Here is a 19,689-nt window from a genome sequence, read left to right as displayed (position 1 = left end):
TTGTCAGATAATTTAAATTGTAATGATAAAATGATCATTTCAACAACAAAAAAAAGTTTTTGAAGAAGATTACCAAGCCTAGCTTAAACTGTAACTAAAATCTGGTTTATTTGGCATAAAGTCGGCTGAACAAGCCTGTGTACATAAACACTTAAGGGAGGTAGGACTACGACTCCCTTGGTATGTGTCAGCAACAAAGATCCAATCACAGACCATCCAATTTCACAATTGTCAGCTTAAATCAATTGCCTGTCAATGTCTGGGTCAGTTTTGCATGAAGTGAGCAACTTTGGCACCATGTTATTGGAACAACTGCAATGACAAAGTGTTTTGATTTGCAAAAAAATGCAAAAGGATCCCAGGATCGAACCTCTGATCTTTCAATCAATGGACAACCCGCCCTAGCTCCACAGCCATCCCATCTTCAAATCAATATCTGTGTACAGTATCTGTGTGTGTGTGCCTCACTCACCACAGGCATGGGGTCGTGCAGCACTTTGGGGTACGACTCAGCAAGAAGTTTGGTCTTCCTGTCCCAGCGGGCCCCATCCAGATACAGGCCTCTAATGTACACACCTGAGTGTCACACACACAAACAGAGACAATTCAGAAGGACAAGAGGAGTTGTTAGTGTTCCTATGATATTAAAACTTTCCATAACCTCCAGTTATGTAGGAACCCTGTGACTATGATGCATGTCGGCTCTTTAAGCACCCGTAAAGCTTTACGAACCAAGCTGAACTGACCTCTGTGCTGTAACACCGTCTTTTAATAAAGCTTGTGAGCTCTCCTTATAGGGTGGGAAAAGAAGGTGAGATTCAGAGATAACTGAAGGTCGGCATCCCGTCTGTGTCTCACGCCCAAATGCACAAACACACTGGCGGATTTGTAGCTCGGCAGCGTTGGCTGTGTTGGTGAGACGGGGCCCCAGCTGGGTTCTGATTGAGGGTGAGGCTTTATGTGTCTTAGAATCTCACAGCAGAGCTGGAGGCACAGCGAGGGGCTGACGCAGGGCTGCATGTATAAGGGAGAGGCAGGGAGGCTTTGACTTACTTTAGCTCTTTACTCTGCCTCTTATATATACAGCCGGTTTCATCTGTTTGTGTCGTCTCTTTCATCCTCTGCTTATGTTCTTTGTATTTCACTCTCTGCTTCTCCCCTTGTAGCTTCTTTAATTTCTTTTTTTCTCCACTGCTCTCTACCTTTCTGGCGTCTTTTCTCTGCCTTCATTAAACTGATGGATGGTTTGTTGAATAGAGGCATTTTATCCTATCAAAGGCCATTCTAATATCATCCTTCCATCTCTCTAAAAACACCCTTTTCTCCCCCCCTATCTCATTAACCCCGTTAGTATCCTACCATCCTCTGGAGCCCGTTTGTGTTGTTTCTCGTCCAGGACCTCGAAGTCGAAGCCGAGCAAGTCAATAGGGACGGTGTGTTTCCTGGCATAGTTCTGCTGGCTGCCTGTGAGGAAGGCCTGGGTGAAGAAGAATCCTGATACCCAGAATACAGCAGGAGTACCCTTTTCGTACCAGTCCTGAAAACACAGCAGGACAGAAAGGAGAGGGACATTTACAAACGAAGAGGACGGGTTGAGATGGTAGAGACAACTACAGCACAATACCATACGGTCCAGCATAAAGTTCAGTTGATTAATCAACCAAATATTTTACAGTTCTACCTGACCAGCTCCATTAGGTTAAGGCTCGCAAAACAAGAAAAGATGTCTGATCTGAGGTCAATGCAGCACACAAATTGTAACGTCAAAAGAAAACTGATCACAAAACATTTCTTAATCATTCTTAATATCCTTAAACATATCTGCTATTCTTAACATACCAAGAGGGTTGTTTATTGTGTTTCAGTGTCTAGTGGGGACTACAATTTCTGATATTGGTCCAGTAGTGAGCTAGGATCCTGCTGCCGCCGGGCTGCAAGGGAAGTTGCACAACGACAATGTACTGAGGGTTTACTCAAAGTGCCTGTTGTTATCACTGACGGGCTCAGATTGTTATTACTGGTGTCTGACAACATCATGAATAGAACAGGAGTCTCGTTCTGAAACTTATTTGTAGCATAGTGTACAGATGAGGAGCTCATATAAATTGAGTGGGCGTTCAGTCCTTTCCATAAATGTTGTCAGACACTAATGATAACAATCTGAGCCTGTCAGTGGCTAGTATCAGTTACATCGATGATGCGCAACTGCCCTTGCCCAAGAACCAACCAATTTCCAAAATTCTGGTACCCATTAGTCAAGACACAAAACACAAAACATGGGAAAGGAGGGTCCAGGTTGAAAAAAAAAACAAAGCTCCCCTTTAAATCCACATGCTAAAGTATGTGGATTAAAGCAGTCATTCTGCCTAAATCCATTTTCTTGGTTTCTTTTATGAGGTATTTAACATTGTTAATAGCACATGTATTAAACAAAGTTGTGAATTATCGAATGTATAACTCTTGGTAATGGCATGTTAACCTATTCAAGATAAGATTTTTGGGAACATTCATTTATATACAAATTTGGGTCGCGTAGTTTGGGTCACTAGAAAAAAAGTTTGGGAAACAATGTATTAAAGTACCCACTTGCCCACAACCACGCCTTCTTTAAGTTTGTAAAAACAATGTAATGTTGATGATATAGTTCACTTAAGCAAGGACCTGTATAAACTACGTCTCTGCTTACTTACAGTGTTTGTGCTACAGTAAACTGGGCTACACAATGTCTTGGAATTATCAGTCTAGTAAACAAACTGATGTTTTTCTTATTCACTCCCTGAAAAACAACAACCGGTCATATTCCCTGAAATGTCAAGGTATTCTGTTTCTGAAAGCATGCTGCCTCAGATGAGAATCCCGTGACTTTCCAGTTCACCCTGTGGGGAGTCATGGGTGGACGTCTCCGTTGGATAACACACACGCACGCACACACTCTCACACACACACACACACACACACACACACACACACACACACACACACACACACACACACACACACACACACACACACACACACACACACACACACACACACACACACACACACACACACACAGCACATTCTTTTCCCCTCCACTGATCAATGGTGGTCAGGAGGAAAACAGTGTATCTCCTGTGGAAATGAGGAAAACATGTGAACTGATTGTTTACGAGGATGAAGAAGTTCACTCTGCAGACTCACATGATGAGTGTGTGTGTTTTGCTCCATTAAACCTACCAATGAGTGGAAAGCATGACTTAATTTGCCCACCTCCTACTGTATGTGTACACAAGTGGAAAGAAGTGGTCTTGTGTAACTCAAGTGTGACACGGCTTAAAGCAGGGTTTTAGTTCACTGGAGAGGCCACGGTATGCACAGACATGGCTCTTTCATGTGAGCACGGAAGTAGATCTGGAGGCTTGTGGTGGCCCAACACCTTACTAAAATCTATATACGGTATGTGTAGCTTTAATCACAAAGTTTAAGTAACATTAGCCTAATTAAACAACAAAGAATCTGACAGTGGATTACGACGTAGCTTTGTACCATTTAAGCAGTGTTTATATGTTACCATGTCGATATGTATGCACTAATCTGACTATGCAATGAGAGTCATTAAGAGATTAAGGTTTCTACTTTTTACGGTGTAAAGAAAAAGTTATTACATAAACACAATATTTATTTTTTTACTTTGTATTTATGTTCTTCCCCAAATACTTCTTTCATTTTGTCAACATCTGATTTTGAACATTACTGCAGGTGTCTTTACCTGTAAGAACTTGAGTCGCTCCAGGAAGTCATTGACGTAGCTTCCCAGCGGTTTGAGGCTGGGGTAGGACTTCTTCATCCACATGCCGGGGATACGACCCGTCAAGATGCTGCTCACCACCTCCTCCAGCTCTGCAGACATCACCACCAGTCCCTGCACAGCGACACGCACACACACACACACACATGCAAATACACACATTCCGCCAAAAACCCATGATTAACTTCTGCACTACTTGAAAATGTGAAGCTGTTCTAGCTCTTTTCTAACAGTGAATCGAAAATGAGAGAAATTCATACTTGTCACTTAAAAGCCTCTCTGTGGATATAGGTGACAGACAGCCACATAATGGAAACTCCTTATTTTCTCTGCAGGGGGGCCTTTGATACAAGTATGAAAGATGACATGCGCATTCCCCTTCCCGACTCTTTGTGCTCTTTCCACTTCAATCCTGTGAGACTGGTGCATCTCAGGAGGAGAGGAAATGTGTGTGGAGTTTGTTTATCAAATGATATGAAGAGACAAATGCGTGTGCTCAGGCATGTTTTTTTTATTCTTTGAATGTGGTATAATTAGGATATATTCATGCAAATACGTTCAGATGGCGTCCAGTCGTGGTCTTTAGTTGGCAACGCTATGAACTGGATAATTACAGTCCTCTTAGTCTAATGCAGTCCAATTAGAGGCTATGTCTGGCATGTGCAACATCTCCAAACCTCTGGAAATACAAAGTCAGTAATTATTTTGCCTGAGGATGTTAGGGCCTAAGTAGATACTTTCACAGCTCCAAGTGGGTCTCTTGGTGGCAATTTGCAAAAAAAAAGAAACCATGATTGAAATTATATTAGGACAGATGGTAGCTGGAAGATAGCTATATCTGGGAGTCCGCTAATTGTCTAATCGTCGAGAGTCTTAGCTCATCACGCACAGCGGTGGTGTTACTGCCAACTACTTAGGCACCCTCCTATGTGTTTTTTTTTTTTTGTTAAGGATTCAGTGAGAACCACAACACAACAAAGTTTCAAACTCTTCTTTAAGAAATGTGACATCATATACACATTTTTGTCTGTGCCAGTGGCATGGCTCTAGGGAATGCCTTTTAGTTGGTGCTCTGGTTCAGACTGAAATGTTTCAGCAACTGTTGCATTGATTCCCATCAAATCTGGTTCAGACATTTATACTGCAGACATGATGAATAGTAATATCTTTAGTGATCCCCTGAGATTCCCATCAGCCTCAGCTGCACTTTGTCTTTTGTGCTAATTATCATGTTAGCATGCTAAGGATAATGAACGTGGTAAGCATTATATACATTGTCAGCATGTTGACGTCGACATTGGGAGCATGTTAGCATTTGGCTCAAAGTTGTTTTAGCTTAAAGTACAGCCTTAAGTAGTTTCTAGCATGGCTGTAGAATACCTACAGTATGAATACATAATGGCACTGCAGGTACGGAGATACTGTAGCTAGCAGGGTGGGCTCAGTTCCCTTTTATGCTACAGACAATAAGCGTACTTTCTGAGAGAAGGTCAAGAGCACTAGTTTATGATTTTGAGATTTCACTGCCTTGTTCATCCCTGTCTTTCACACGGGGTCAACAACATCTCTATTATGTATCCATTTCAGTTTTTCTACAGCTCATATCTTTACCGAGTGCATACTCCAACAATGGTGCTTATGAGATACGAAACAGAATAACATACTATACATAGATTTTCAGACGGTGGCAGTTCTTCTCTACGTTGGTTCATGACCACTAATTGCCCTAAACTTTCACTGTGAGAGTGTGTCCTTATAATGGAAAATGACGGTTTTAGATTAGTGGATTTGGAGTGTTATGCCGACTGCCTACAGTATTAGTTTTCTGAGGATGCATTACCAGAGTTTCCCCTGTAATCATTCAGCAGAGGTGTGCTTCCTCTGATGAAATATTGCTTTCACTGCACAAAAAATGTGAAATCAATGATGATTCATCAGTCGGCCCTACTGTTATCTGAAACAAACACATTTAGTGTAATTACAGTGCATTTGGCAATGCATCATCCTATAAGTATCCAAACAATAAGGATCCCTACGAATGAGACCAGGATTAAGTCAAAACAAAACAATTCCACGCCTTTACTTCCAGGGTGAATTATCTACCAGCTCCTCCTACATACCTTTATGGCCTTCTGAATGTTGACGCAGGACTCCCGGATGGTGCAGAGCAGGTTGTTGAAGCGGCCCATCTCCTGCGCCAGCACCGTGTTCATGCTCTGATTGTAGCTGGTGGGGAATCGCCTCATCACTGCCTCCAAGTCAAAGTCTGCAGGCAGCTTGCTCAGGATGTCAGCTGCCACATCAAAGACCATGTCATCTGAAGATTTGGCGTCCCCGCCTGAAGAGCGGGACTGATCAGAGACACAGAGCGACAGAGGGACGGATGAGAAGGGAAGGCAGGACTGGTGGCTCGGATTGGCCTGACAGTTCGTCATATTCTCTTGCTGTCTTTGACGTGTCAAATCATGCATTCCCTTTTTAAGGACTCTTTTGCATTGGTGCTATTTTGATCCTGTAAAGATCCTGATGTTAAGAGGTTCTGACTCCTGACTTGACTTTGCTTGTATTTCATCATCTTTGTGCCGGATTGATATAGACGTGTGCTTTAAAAAAAGGACACAAACTGACACAGAATATCATAGTCATATGATATATGACTCTTAATTTGACCTTCCCTTTCTTCATTTGTAGACATTTCTCGGGCTAGCCGACAGCTACCAATGTAACCCTGCTGATGATGATGAGATCCTAGGCATATACTCACTGGAATCCCTCTGTGAACGAACACACAGCTTCACCCACACACATACACACACACAGAGCCTCAGAAGATGGAAGGCTTCGCAACATTTCTCCCAATTTCTCCCACACAGTCTTTTGACACAATCTTATCAACAATTCTAATAATCATTCATGCAGATAATTATTCACTCTAATCTGTGATTCTTCTGCTTTCCTCTCCCCAACTTGCACCATTTACCTATTTGATGCTCAGTCACCAGCCAGCGGTAATGGATAATCATTGGCTAATGGCATTGAGGTTACAGTAGGGGAATGACAAATAGCTGTTTCATTCCATTTGTAGCGTCTCCCTGTTTATCGGTCATTGAGACTGATGGGATCGTATTAGATGCTAATAAAGTCCACACATGACTGAAGCCATTATTAATCTTGTTGAAAGGAGTTTATATGAATTAATGCCAGACTCCATTGAGCTCTAATTTTAACTTGAGGCGACGATACCCGTGGAAATCATTTTATATTTGTTTGTAGCAAGCCAGGTCTGTGTACACCGACATATGTGCACTGTATATCTATAGCTTAACGAGATTATAGAGATTTAACCAGAGGGGTTAATAAGTAAAGGATGCAAATAGAGTATGTGTTCACGTATGACACTCTGCTCTTGTTCTGTATGTAGATCACTCGCACCTTTTTAGTATCAAGTTTAATTCCCACAGGAATTTATGCACCTGTGCTAAGTGAGAGGCACTGCTCTGTATCTTTAAATGAATTAATGGTTCAGGGAGGGCTAAATAAACACACCTTCCCACTTTGCAGGAGAAGCCGTGCTTCTGTCGTCTTCAAGTAGGTCTTGTTGCGAAATCTCTTAGATTAGATTTGCAGCAAACGTTGACTGGAGTCAGGAAGTGGAACGATATAATCCTCAACAAGCTAGCCTAGTCTAACTCCACAGAGCTGAGATATAATGATGTGGGATCACAGAGCTCCGCCAACGCCACTCTGAGTCATACTGTGCCATAGGAAGACAAGGGATTTTATTGTTTTGTTTTCTTTGACAACCCTCTCTACAAACAACTGAAATATTTATTCATATGTTTTCTCTTGAATTAATGCTGCATAGTGCGTTTTATGTGGGGAGATAAAATATTTAATGCTGGCAAGGACACTTATAAAAGACGGTGGAAACTCAAGGGAAGCATATTATTATATTATTGTATTATTAACATATTGTTGCATTAACATATTTATGTGAGACTGTAATTCAGTGTCTAGGTACATGTGTTTTAATGTGTTTACTCTAGTCCGTCTCTAGTTGTTTTGTGTGCATGTGTATGGTGGTACATTTGCTGGGTGAGTGTTTGCATGCTGTTTACTACTTGAAAATCTACCAGCTGAGCAGTGACATTCCAACTGAGCATCTGGGAGGTTGGCCCAGAGGTGGCGCATCGGTTTCGGAAGCGACTCAGAGCTGCTGGCACTAAAAGATCAGTGCACCCTTTATTTTATGTCACCTGTACCCATGCCAGGCCACAGTGCTTTTTTTTCTTTCTTGCCCAGTTTTATGGTCATAATCCTCCAGGTCATTTAATGGCATAATAATGACTTCAGGATCGAATTGTATCTTGGAATCGGGGCCCCCTGTGTTTGTTATTCTTATAAAAGCATTAAAAAGAAATCTTAGCAGTAAACTTTATATTCAGATGTTGCAATGAGTTACAGGAACTACTTTACAAGTGTTAGTACAAAACCTCAAAAGTAATGCTCTACTAGTTTGTGTTTCACATGTTCAGATGGATTTACCTGTGTGAGCAAGATGCTGTTAAACAGTAGTTGCGTCTCAGACTGATCCTTGGTGATATCTGCATTGGCGTTCATGCCAAAAATCTCAGGCGACGGGTTGAGCGGCAGCGCCTTGGTGTATTCTATGTATCTATTGTACTGCAACCCGGGATGCCGAAAAACAGAGGGAGAGGAGTGGAGTGAAGAGAGAGGACAATTTTTTACGCAACATCAGGAAACATCTCGAGTAATAACACTCATTGAAAAACAAGTCGGCTCCTTAGATTGCTGACATTTATTATAATGACTATGTAAATGTGACTTCATGAATAAAAGATGTCGTTGCAGGGGGGGGTTCAGCACTGGAGAACAAAATGCCAAATAAAATGGAGCGCGCCAGAGATTGCACTTGTGTTAACAAATATATCAACCCTCACTGATGGTGGCTGCCTGCTGTGCCTTGTTACACACATTTTATCTCCTAATGACTTTTTAAAGGTAGCTCAACAACAGCGCTAAGCAACTGAGTCCTGTAATATGCTTAGTTTAAAAACAAACACATTAGAGTGAATTTAACTTTTGTTGAGTTTTTTTCAAGGCAGTGATACTCCAGCGCTTTAGGGTAACTTGATGGGAAATAGTTAAGGAGCTGTTTCAGCTGTGCTCTTCTATCAAAGGGAAAGCCACACTGTTGGAGTTTATAAGAATAAGACATTCGTTATATATATTTAAATAACATGCTGCATGAAATATCTATGCTACAGTGTACCATATCTCAAAAAGGTCAATCTGTCATGACCGCAACAAGAACACAGTGTCACTGAAGCAAAGCACAGCGCTTACATAACAGCCCCTATTACTTTGCAACCCAGCCAGAATATGTATGTTTGTGTCAAATAAATATTTGATTTCGATAATGAGGGGGAGAATTTTATGTGTTAGGGTCAGATTTTCTTCCCTGGCAGAAGAATATAGAAACAATCACTGACAGTAAAGAAAAATGCATTTCTTAGATAATGAAAGTTAAAAAGAGTTATTGAACAGTTAACAACCCACAGTGAGTGAGTGAGTGAGTGAGTGAGTGAGTGAGTGAGTGAGTGAGTGAGTGAGTGAGTGAGTGAGTGAGTGAGTGAGTGAGTGAGTTACTAGTTCAGTTCAGAGAGGTACTTTCCATCCATCATTTCGATCTTTGCCCAACTCTATGTGTAATATTGTCCTAATTTCCCTTGGTGATAAAATATGCCATTTCCTAATCTCTGTGAATCTTGTATGCATTTTTTGTGCTTAAAGCCAATTCTAAGCTTAGCTAAGCTTCTTGATGCTAAGACTGGTGTTTGCCATGAGCAATAAATGTGATTTTCTGTTTCTTACATCTTCCTCAGCTGGTGCATAGTAGAGCCCACTCGGATCAAACTTGTAGTCGGGGTCCTCTGTGACCTTCGAAGTGTAGAAGATGGAGAGGATCGTGCGCAGGGTCCGTCTGTCCCAGTCATCTGTCACGCGACCTCCGTAGTTGCACTCACCAGTCATGTAGCGGATGGCATCAAACGGCACTTCCTGCAGCAAACAAGAAATCATGCTGTTCACACAGGTACCTAAGAATAACCTTGTTATTGCATGTTTTTAAAGGAGGTGAGCATTAAAAGAAACAGTGTGTGTGTGTACTTTCTTAGTTGTGCTGTGTCTAAGTTCCTTCAAAACAGAAAGCCTGGCTGAAATTCACGTCCCGACCTAAACTTGGAATGGAAACTGACGTAACAGGAGGTGAAAAGGGTTTGGGGTTGTGGCCATTGTGGCATTTTCTTGTGGAGGATTTCACTTACAAATTCAGCGAGCAGCACTTGGCTACAAGATGAAAATGTCACTCCTTTAAAAAAAAAAAAAAAAAAAAAGATACCCTCAGTAGTTGGATTTCTTCCACTTTTTCAGCTCAAGCAGAGGGATTGGGAATGGTGGAGGGTTGGCGATCTATCTGTTTGTGGTAAAATGTCAAGAGGGTTTTTTAATATGTCTGATGAAAGCGGATACTAGAGTGAAGAGGAACCCACTTCTACAGTTAAAAGACAGAATTTCCATTGTGGGCTTAGATGTGGAATATATACAGTTCGTAGGAGTGGATGGTGTATGTGCATTTGCATTTGAGAGTCAGAGGTTTTTTTTGTGCCAGAGATATATACATCAGTTCATGGGAATGTGTGTGTACTGTTAAGTATGTATAACAGAACAATGCAGTTTGTTTGCAGTATGCACTAGCTTGCATCCCACACTGTATGGTATATCGGAAACATCTGAGATTGATAGTGAGAATACCAATGCATCATTTTAGAAATATAAAAATAATTCTGAAAAGGAAAGACATTTTAAAAAAAGAACTACCTGGTACTGTTCAAGAAACATGTGTAGCTGCTGGACAGAGATCCGAAGGTCGGTCTCATTGAACTCATAGGGAATGTTCCAGCCTATAGGTCCAAACTTCCTTCTCTCCTGGGTCAAGGCGTGGAAGAAACACAGGCCGTACAGTAGTTTCTTAAACGCAACCTGAGAGGTGGATAAGCATAGATGGAATGTCTGGTCTTAGATCAATGATTACATAAATAGAGGTGGTCGTTTAGTATTTCCACAGCTAAAATAAACCAGTCTGAAAAACACAGTTGGGGTGATAAAAGACAAAAGGGATCTCAGAACACCCACTGATACTGGTATGATGGATATGCACAGCAAGCCAACGAGACAAACACAGAGACGTGCACGCACACACTGACCGGTTTACTGCTGCTGCCAAAAAACTCCGGGTCAGAGATGGGGTCCATTAAGAAGCAGCGTGCAATGTTGGCGCGGAGGCCCTTCGGAGCCTCATTGGTCATCTTCACCCCGTTCTGAAGCACTGCCACGGGGAAGGTGGGGGACGGGTAGCTGGTCAGCCAGAGCCTGAAGTCTGGGTGGGTAGTGTCTGGGATCAGCTCCTGCTCACAGCCACAAAGACCATGTAAAGAAATGCATGTATCGAAAGACAGGATACATGCACTGTTCCTACTTGATTTATAGAAAGTGTGCGTGTTTGTGTGTGTGTGTGTGTTCTGACCTCACAGACTCGTTCCAGTCTTGACATCCACGATGTGGCCAAGTGGCAGTTCTGAAGAACCACCCAGGTGCCCTCTTTGAGGCCTGTCTCAATCATACGCATAGCAATAGGACCCTGGCCTTGGCCCAGAGAGAGGGAAGTCAGCTTGTTACCGGAAAAGCCCTGAGGGACAGAAACACACACACACACACACACACACACACACACACACACACACACACACACACACACACACACACACACACACACACACACACACACACACACACACACACACACACACACACACACACACACACACAGACAGACAGACAGACACACTCATTTATGTAGCTGCTTTCTGACCGGGAAGGAGCCAAAATCATTTTCAGTGCTTTTAAGACCAGTGTGGGAGCCTGGTAAATCTAGAGGATTCCATTTCCCCTTTCATTTTGAGTTTGTACACACAGCAGGCTTCAAAGCTGTTGAATTTCCCAGGTGCCTCCGTACCTTTTCATCTCCAAACTTAAGCAACGCAGCCATGGGGTCGGAGCCGGGGGAGAGGATGAAGATGAGGGGGGCACAGCAGTGGCTATCAACAAAGCTCTTACTCAGGTTGAAGGGCGGCGCTTCGATGAAGGGACGACCCAAACTGTCGGAAACAAACTCCTGCACCATGGGAATTACCTGGGGGACACATCGATGTAATCAGTTTATCGTTAACGTTTACTGATGTATTTCCAGATTTTTTTTTTTAAGATAATAGAGACTTTTCAAGAAAAATCTAGTGAAAATTCGATATCCTTATAACATCCTACCATCTGTTGGAAAACAGCGTATGAACTGACCTTGTCTGGTCTGAGACAACGGATAACCAGCATTCTCTGAAACTGGCTCAGCTTTTCCTGCCACTCATCAGGGAAGGGAGTCTGATGGGGGTTCTGCAGATATGAAAAACATATTGAATTCAGACTATCGCAACTTAATGACTGTCGACTTTTCTTGGAGAGGACAAGAAGTTGTGGGGTGGGATTGCATTGTAACGAGCTGCTGCAAGATTAAGCATTGTAATTAGGCATAGGAGGGGCAATCTGTAATGTGAATGGGGAGGAGAGCAATGCGGGAAGATAAATACATATGTTTGAAAAAGCAGAAAAAGGAAAAAGCAGAAGGAGAGAGAGGTCAACAAATGGAAAAAAAGGCACTTGGTACTGGGTCAGAGCAATATGTCTGATTAATTCCTGGAACAAGTGTAACAGAGAGTTTGAGCAATGTTACCGGGAACTTTTTGATTTTTTTTTCCCCAGGCTGTTTGTCGAGAGACTTCTGGCTATGTGTGTTGGCAGGTGCTTTGAGACAGATACACCTATTTAGAATCTCCCGGGGATTCTCTGTGTGTACAGGGGTGTGTAAACCCGTGTGAGCGCCGGTGTGCTTGATTGAACAGCTGTTCTTGCATCAAGATTGAATAAATGTGAATTCTACAACTGGAACAAACTAGATTTAATTGGATAGAAGTGCTGTGCCTGATTCTGTTGATTATAAATCAAAAGATTGTGTGTGTGTGTGTGTGTGTGTGTGTGTGTGTGTGTGTGTGTGTGTGTGTGTGTGTGTGTGTGTGTATGCGAGACAGCAAAGAGACAAGCATGTGTGGTGCACACATGTTTATGTGCACCACACGTTGATTAAACAGCTGTCCTTGCGTCTAGATTGCATAGATGTGACTGGCACAATAGGAACAGAAAAGATTTAATTAGATAAAACTTCAATTTTAGGTTCCTTACAATTCGGAGACGAAGAGAGCGAGTGAGGGTATGTGTGTGTGGGTGTTTATGTGTGTGCATCATCCACACCTGGCAAATTACTTTCCTCCTACATTCTCTCTTTCCTGTCCCCTCTGTGTGTACAACATTTGAACTAATAAAACTCAGTTATTTGACATAAAATGAAATAAGAAGTTGAAACTTAAAGCTTTGTGGGACTTGGATAACTGAATTAGCAAACAGTTTAAGATGGAGTAAAGACTAATAGAATGTGAAACAGAATTTTAACATCTAATTTAAAGACTATAACATAAACAGTTCCACAATATGATCCCACTGTAGTTAATAAACAATTACCGGTAAGTCATGTTTGACATATTTGAAGATGTGCAAATTGGAGGCAATAGTGAAAACAGACCTTCTTAAGAAAATCTATATTGAAGGAAAAATACAGATAATCAGTATCAAATTATCACATATGACGTTGACATTATCCAACACAAAAGAGCCAGAACGACAAACAGTTTGTGAAATATAAGCTAATAGAATGTGCAAGGGAAGGGGCTGAGGTGTATTCAGCAACAATACAGTTAGCTGCGCAGAGTGGTGGGGAGGCTCCATGTGTGTTGTGAGTTAGCATGCTGAGCTGCAGGGTAGGCAAGGCTGGCCTGTGGTTCATGTGCCAAACCCACTGGAAGATAGCTTTAACCTATTCACTCTGCCCTTATTCCCTTTCTCATCCCGTCCCACATCTCCTAACACTGTTTAGCTGAGGGTTGCCTGTTTTCCAGTCAAAGGCCTCTGTTTACTCAACTTCTTCTCTAATCCGCAGTCCATCACTGCCCCCTCTCTTTTATAGCGATGTGAAATTTGATGTTGTGTGTTGTCCAGGTTTTATCAGGAAAGCATACTGGAATCTTAGCCTAAATGACAAGCAGTCTGAGCTACAGTGCCCACTAAGTAAGGGGCAAATAGTGTAGCTTAACACCAATACGTCATCATATGATGTACCTGTTGTAATTTAAAGAGCACTTAAAGTCATGCTGAAGGAAAACAACATTAAACTGTAATTATATAAACCTAGAGAAGTGTTCTCCAAATGTACACCTACTTGGTTGGTCATAATCGTATTGGGCACACTTTGAAAGGTCGACTGCAAATCGTGTTTAATTTTCTTTTTTACTTCAAGCCAAGTAAATCAAAGCCCTGCTAAACACATAAGATGGCACTGACGCAAGGTTTGGTCAACCTTGTTTCCAAGCAGTTTTGCCTAAGATTTTGTGAGTGAGGCCTTTGTATCCACAGACACAGTCTGTTGGCAAAATCACTGAAAACCCTACATATCTTTAACATGTGTTTCTACAGACCCTTGTCCAGTGGCACATTCAGAATCTAAATGTTCTGGTGGTCTTAGAGGTAGTAGCTGCAGCTAGATGTGTTATTTTGTTGTGCTAAATGTGACCCAGTTTTAACAGCTTACCCTCTTGAACTGCTAATCACTACCACATTTTCAGCTGAAAGTCAACACATTTACAGTTTCCACAACAAGACACCAGCAATGCCGCCAGCCACATTAATATGCACAGAAGACAACATTTGCATTTTGGGGGGATTTACAGATTTCCCTCTCCTCCTAGTTCTCTTGGATATTTTCTGATTTATTGGTGCCTTTCTGTACATGCTGATTATGTCTTTACCAACACAGAAACATATAAGACACCCACAGACATTACCCCACCCAGACCGGCCAGGTAGCCTGATGACACTCACTGGGCTGTCGTAGACCGTCTTCCACTCATTCCTGAGGCGAGCCATGTCATGCCGCAGACCTTTGAAACGCTCCATCTCATCCAAGCGGCAAATCTCGTCCCAAGACTTCTTGGGGAGCCAGGTGCAGGGATTCGAGTGGGGGTTGTCCAGGCCTACACCACCCGTCAGAAGGAAACGCCACTCCCCCTCATCCACCTACGACATTCATCCAAAAAAGTGTGAACACATTGGAGGATTAACCTGAATTTGTGATTTAAAGCCATTTTAAAGGTTGGCTATTTTATATATATAAAAAATTCATGCACATTTTATATACAATATACAGACAATCTAGAGCAAGTGTAGAGAGGTCTGATTAGCTCGTTTGATTAGCTAACCACTTACTGACAAAACATTTCAAACTAAATATTGAAAGTGTCCTCAAACTACATCTATGGTTTAAAATGACGTTTTGTAAATCTGTACACAAATCTGTGTGCAGCGTGTGTGTGTGTAATTCATACCAGTTTGTTGTGCATGAGCAGATTGACACTGAGGCCGAAGGAAAAGAGCAGCTTGTCCTTCTCAAACAGTGAGCGACACACATTGACGTATAGCGAGTAGGTAAAGTGGTCTCTCAGGATCTTTAGTCTGAAGAAGACACATATGCTAGCATTTTAATAATCTTGTTCAAAACAGAAGTCACAAACTCATCCACACTCAAGTAATATTAATGGTCTAACATACTTTTTTTTAAACAGTTTCCAAACCATAAAAGATCCTTCGAGTGGATAGGAAGCTCCAAGATTTCCTTTGAGTGACTTGTGAAAAACATGTGTGTGGCTATTACATTTGTCAGCCCTGCTTACCTCTGCTCCAAGTCGTCACTGGCGCCTGAGTTGTCGATGGAGCTGATGAAGAGGTTAATGAACCAGGTGAGGGAGTACTGGTACATGGGCTCAATGTTAGCCAGGTCAGCGATGGAGAAGAACAAAATGGCTGAGTGCTCGGCAATGGGTGTGTAGCCCATGCGAGTCTCATCAATCTTCTGCTCCGTCACCTCAGCCACGGCCTGCTTTTCCGTGATCTCGTTGGCCAGCACTTTGGAGCAGGAGAGGATCTTGACGGCCGTCTCGTCCTCCAGGATGTTGCCCTCGGAGGAGGAGAGCACCTCTAAGATTTTATCCTCAATCTCCTTCAGTTGTCTGACAAAAGAGCGAGGGACAATTTAACAAGTCTACAGATTCCACTTTGAAGAGGGAGACATTTTATATGATTATTGTAGACTGGTACTATTTTACCTTTTGTTCTCGGCTCCCTGCAGGATGAGAGCCTGTTTCTCTTCCTCCAGGTCGGGCCTTTCCCGGGCCACCACAATACCCAGCAGCTGGTCCTGGATGCCCTCTGGGGTGATCATGAAGTTCAGAAGGGTCACCTACGGCACAGAAGAAGAACAAAATAGACAAATTGTACAGTATACAGTACAATGTGTGTGCGTGTGTTTGGAGGTGTCTTGCCCCACCCTTGCTGTTGGTACTTTACAGTGCAGCTTTGATCATCTTGGCTTCAGTGCAGTTCTCCCAACGAACTTCCTATCCAATCAATTCCAATAACCACTCCAGCCTTGGCAAAGCACAGGTAGGATGCATTTCCTTTTTTTTTTCTTTTCTGTGAAATGTGTGGAAGTGTGTCTTTTACCACACAGCCTTAGTCATTCTGCTGCGCACTTACCCGGAGGTTAAAAGCCTATATCTGCTATCTACTCCCTGCCCTAATAAACGAGTGCACTTCTCCGGGGCCTAATTCCATTTCTATTGATGCTGCGGACCCACTCAGATGGTGGTAAAGACTCGGAGCCCATATAAATCTCCCGTTTGTCCTTTTCACACACACACCCTCCTTCTTCGCTTCCCTGCATCCCTTGAGCTCCTTAAGGGATGGTTTACTAGATTCTTGCCCTCTTGTATTTGAAAGTATTGCATTTCAAATAGGGCATAATGGACATAATGTAAGCCCCCAAGTATACTGTACTGTAGGCAAATGACTTAAGCAAAAAGGAAAAAAAGAAAGATTTAGTCAGTTTTGAAAAATGATTCGAATCTATCTAATGGCTGCCCATAAAGTGCGAGGCCCTGCAAATAGATGCTTGAAATGTGATCTTCAGTAATGCTTTCCAAGCCCTTGCCTCTCGGTAATGCAGTTTCCTTTAATGCTCCTTTTCTTGGAAATTTTGGGAGAGTGTGCTTCATTGGGGAGGCGCTATCAGTGAATGATGATTCGGTGTGTTGCTGGGATAAAAATGTGCTGCCATTTGAGTGGTATGATGCAATAAGTGGGAACCAACACGTGAAAGTAGGGCTAATCTTTGCTAATTAGCACTTAACACAGCTGAGGCCAATGGGTTATAAACCAAAGAACTGGTAAAATATTAGAAAGATCAGGGCAGTTTAGAAATGGTGATGGCTCTGAATGAAAGTTAGTGGATCACCAAGATTTTTTTGAGTCATCCTAAGGGGAACATGAATGTCTGTCGCAAACTTCATGGCAATCCATCTTATAGTCAAGACAAAACAACCTGTGGGTTACTAATGTCTCAGGGATACATTCTTCAGAAATTGGGAATGTTTAAAAAAACAACTAAATAACAATCACACCGGATAACAAAACAAACTAGGTTGACTATTGCTATTGCTATAAAGTGTGATGAAAATAACACTTAAAAGGCAGAGGAATACAGATGTCTGCGTTGGTTCCTGTGAGACCCTGTAGTCTAGTAAGTCTCTCTTTTAACTCCTGTTTTGGCAGCAGCTTTGTTGTGGGAGATACATCTACACAGGGATTGGATGGTGCCAGCTCAATCTGCATGAAAGGGGTCGGTAGAGGGGCTCATTGCAACAACACTGACACCTGCTGCAAAGAGCTAAGGCGAGTGACTACTGCCAAGAAACCCTCTGATTACTGTCATCATGACTAAAGGCGTGTGTCTCAAGTCTGTCTGTCTGGAGTAAGTTTATTTAAGTGTGTGTGTGGTGCGAGTATGGATGGAGGTTGCAGAGGTGGCGGTAAAGGGATAATCCCCAACCCACAAATACACATTAACATTGTGGAATGAATACAACAACATTTAACAATAGGGGCTGTAGCATTGACATAGGTTATAGTATTAATAATATTAATATTAGAGTCACTGTATTTTTCCATGTTAATAATAAAATGGCATGTGAGTAAAAGTGTCCTGGGATAATAAAAATATATAATGGCGCCGGAGGCTGTTTCTCACTACAGTACCTTGACGGAGGTCTCAGGCAGGTAGTGTGGGTTGCGTAGCTTGGTGGTGATGTAGAAGCGAAAGTCGGGAGCATATTCGATGGTGGAGTCTCCGAGGCGGATACAAACAGCACCACCCTGTTTGAAGGTCTGTCTCAGCAGCAGAGGCTCCAGGATAGGGTCTAGCTCCTCTCCGACATTCTCCAGCAGCACTAAAAGAAAGTGTTCAATGTTTTTTTCAAGATTTTCTAATCAGGGGAGGCTGACTTTTTCAGTACCTTGCTTTACACTGACATTTATAAGCAACCTCATGTGGGTTCTGACATTTCGAAGTTCTGTCTTCTGCTGTTGACCAACTCCACTGCCTCAACGGTTAAGCCGTTTGCATATCTTCAAATTTGGCAAATTTTTGCAGCCGAAATATTAATCAACACAAAGCATTTTCCCACGTCAACAAAATCTGTGCATCGAGGAACTGGTTCAAGATCTCCATTAGAAAACAGTTTAAAGTCTTATATAGTATTATATTGTCTTGCAGAAAATTAAATTATACATCTAGGCCGTTACATCACATCAAAGACCAATGTTTGAGCTGCTGTAGAGTCCAGGTTAATAACTGAGGGTGATGTTGCATTAGCTGTGAAGGCTCCTGGATCTAAGGCAGCCTTCGGTTTAGCATCAGGTCAGCCAGTAATGTCAGCTAATAATATATTTATACAAACACTTTTCTCATAAAATAACATAATTATTGTTTTTAGTTTGGCTTTTCTTAACGGGTCTCTTTACAAGTCTCACTTCATGTCATTGTGTGCATCTTCTTGCATCTGTGCAGCACATGCACAATACCAAAAGAATCAGTGAGGCAAGTAAAACATTATCAAGTGCCTTACTTCCATGACATAATTATTAATGTGAATTCACATTAAGTATGATAATGCTGTTCTGATGTTAAGAACAGTAGCCCATCTATAATTGACATGACGCCTGAGGTAATAACAAAAGTTTTTATACAGCTTTCAGAGCCAGTGACAGCTGATGAACTTTCTCTCCCAAGTTAGTGATCCAAATCAGGTCAACCTCCTTCCCAAATTGCTTTGGGTGCATCACATCAAAATTTGCTAATATTTCAACAGATTAAACAGTACTTTGTATCATTTACTAAACATGAGTCTAGCCTTTTTAGACATTGGGCAGGGAAACATTTCTTTAACCATGCTAAAACAAAGAATTCTAGCACATAATCAGGATTACAGGCAGCTAATAAAACAGCAAGAAACTGTAAAACTGTGAAGTAAGAGAACCGTCTGTGGAGGGTGAAACTGTAGCCTCTGGGGACTATTTGGCACCCTGCAAGGACAAGCTACTCTCTGAGCTTTTAGCTTTGCAATCTGGCAGTAAGCAAAGACCCAGTGGCTGGCTGAGTTTGGTCATTATTTGGATGTCTTTTTAATGGCTGTATAGCTGTCTCTGTCTGTTTCTAGCTCTAATTCCTCTTGCTGTTCCCTCTCAAACCCCCTACTAATCCTGCAGGAAGA

General features: G+C 42.1%; 1 protein-coding gene across 1 annotated transcript in view; it reads right to left on the bottom strand.

Moving 5' to 3' along the window:
* Nucleotides 1-19,689, bottom strand: part of dnah7 (dynein, axonemal, heavy chain 7) — a 68,762-nt gene that overhangs the window by 1,787 nt on the left and 47,286 nt on the right. Inside the window, exons 50-65 of the mRNA XM_054614679.1 lie at nt 18,176-18,366; nt 16,189-16,322; nt 15,757-16,092; nt 15,412-15,538; nt 14,909-15,103; nt 12,224-12,316; nt 11,886-12,062; nt 11,397-11,558; nt 11,077-11,277; nt 10,691-10,852; nt 9,686-9,871; nt 8,336-8,473; nt 5,911-6,141; nt 3,752-3,904; nt 1,360-1,537; nt 473-576 (exon numbers count right to left, since the gene is read on the bottom strand). Of these exons, the coding sequence (XP_054470654.1) occupies nt 473-576; nt 1,360-1,537; nt 3,752-3,904; nt 5,911-6,141; nt 8,336-8,473; nt 9,686-9,871; nt 10,691-10,852; nt 11,077-11,277; nt 11,397-11,558; nt 11,886-12,062; nt 12,224-12,316; nt 14,909-15,103; nt 15,412-15,538; nt 15,757-16,092; nt 16,189-16,322; nt 18,176-18,366 (2,768 nt within the window). The remainder of the gene's footprint in view (nt 1-472; nt 577-1,359; nt 1,538-3,751; nt 3,905-5,910; nt 6,142-8,335; nt 8,474-9,685; nt 9,872-10,690; nt 10,853-11,076; nt 11,278-11,396; nt 11,559-11,885; nt 12,063-12,223; nt 12,317-14,908; nt 15,104-15,411; nt 15,539-15,756; nt 16,093-16,188; nt 16,323-18,175; nt 18,367-19,689) is intronic.

This window comes from Anoplopoma fimbria, chromosome 16 (assembly GCF_027596085.1).
Source record: "Anoplopoma fimbria isolate UVic2021 breed Golden Eagle Sablefish chromosome 16, Afim_UVic_2022, whole genome shotgun sequence".
NCBI lineage: Eukaryota > Metazoa > Chordata > Actinopteri > Perciformes > Anoplopomatidae > Anoplopoma > Anoplopoma fimbria.
This window is presented reverse-complemented; position numbering and strand designations above follow the sequence as displayed.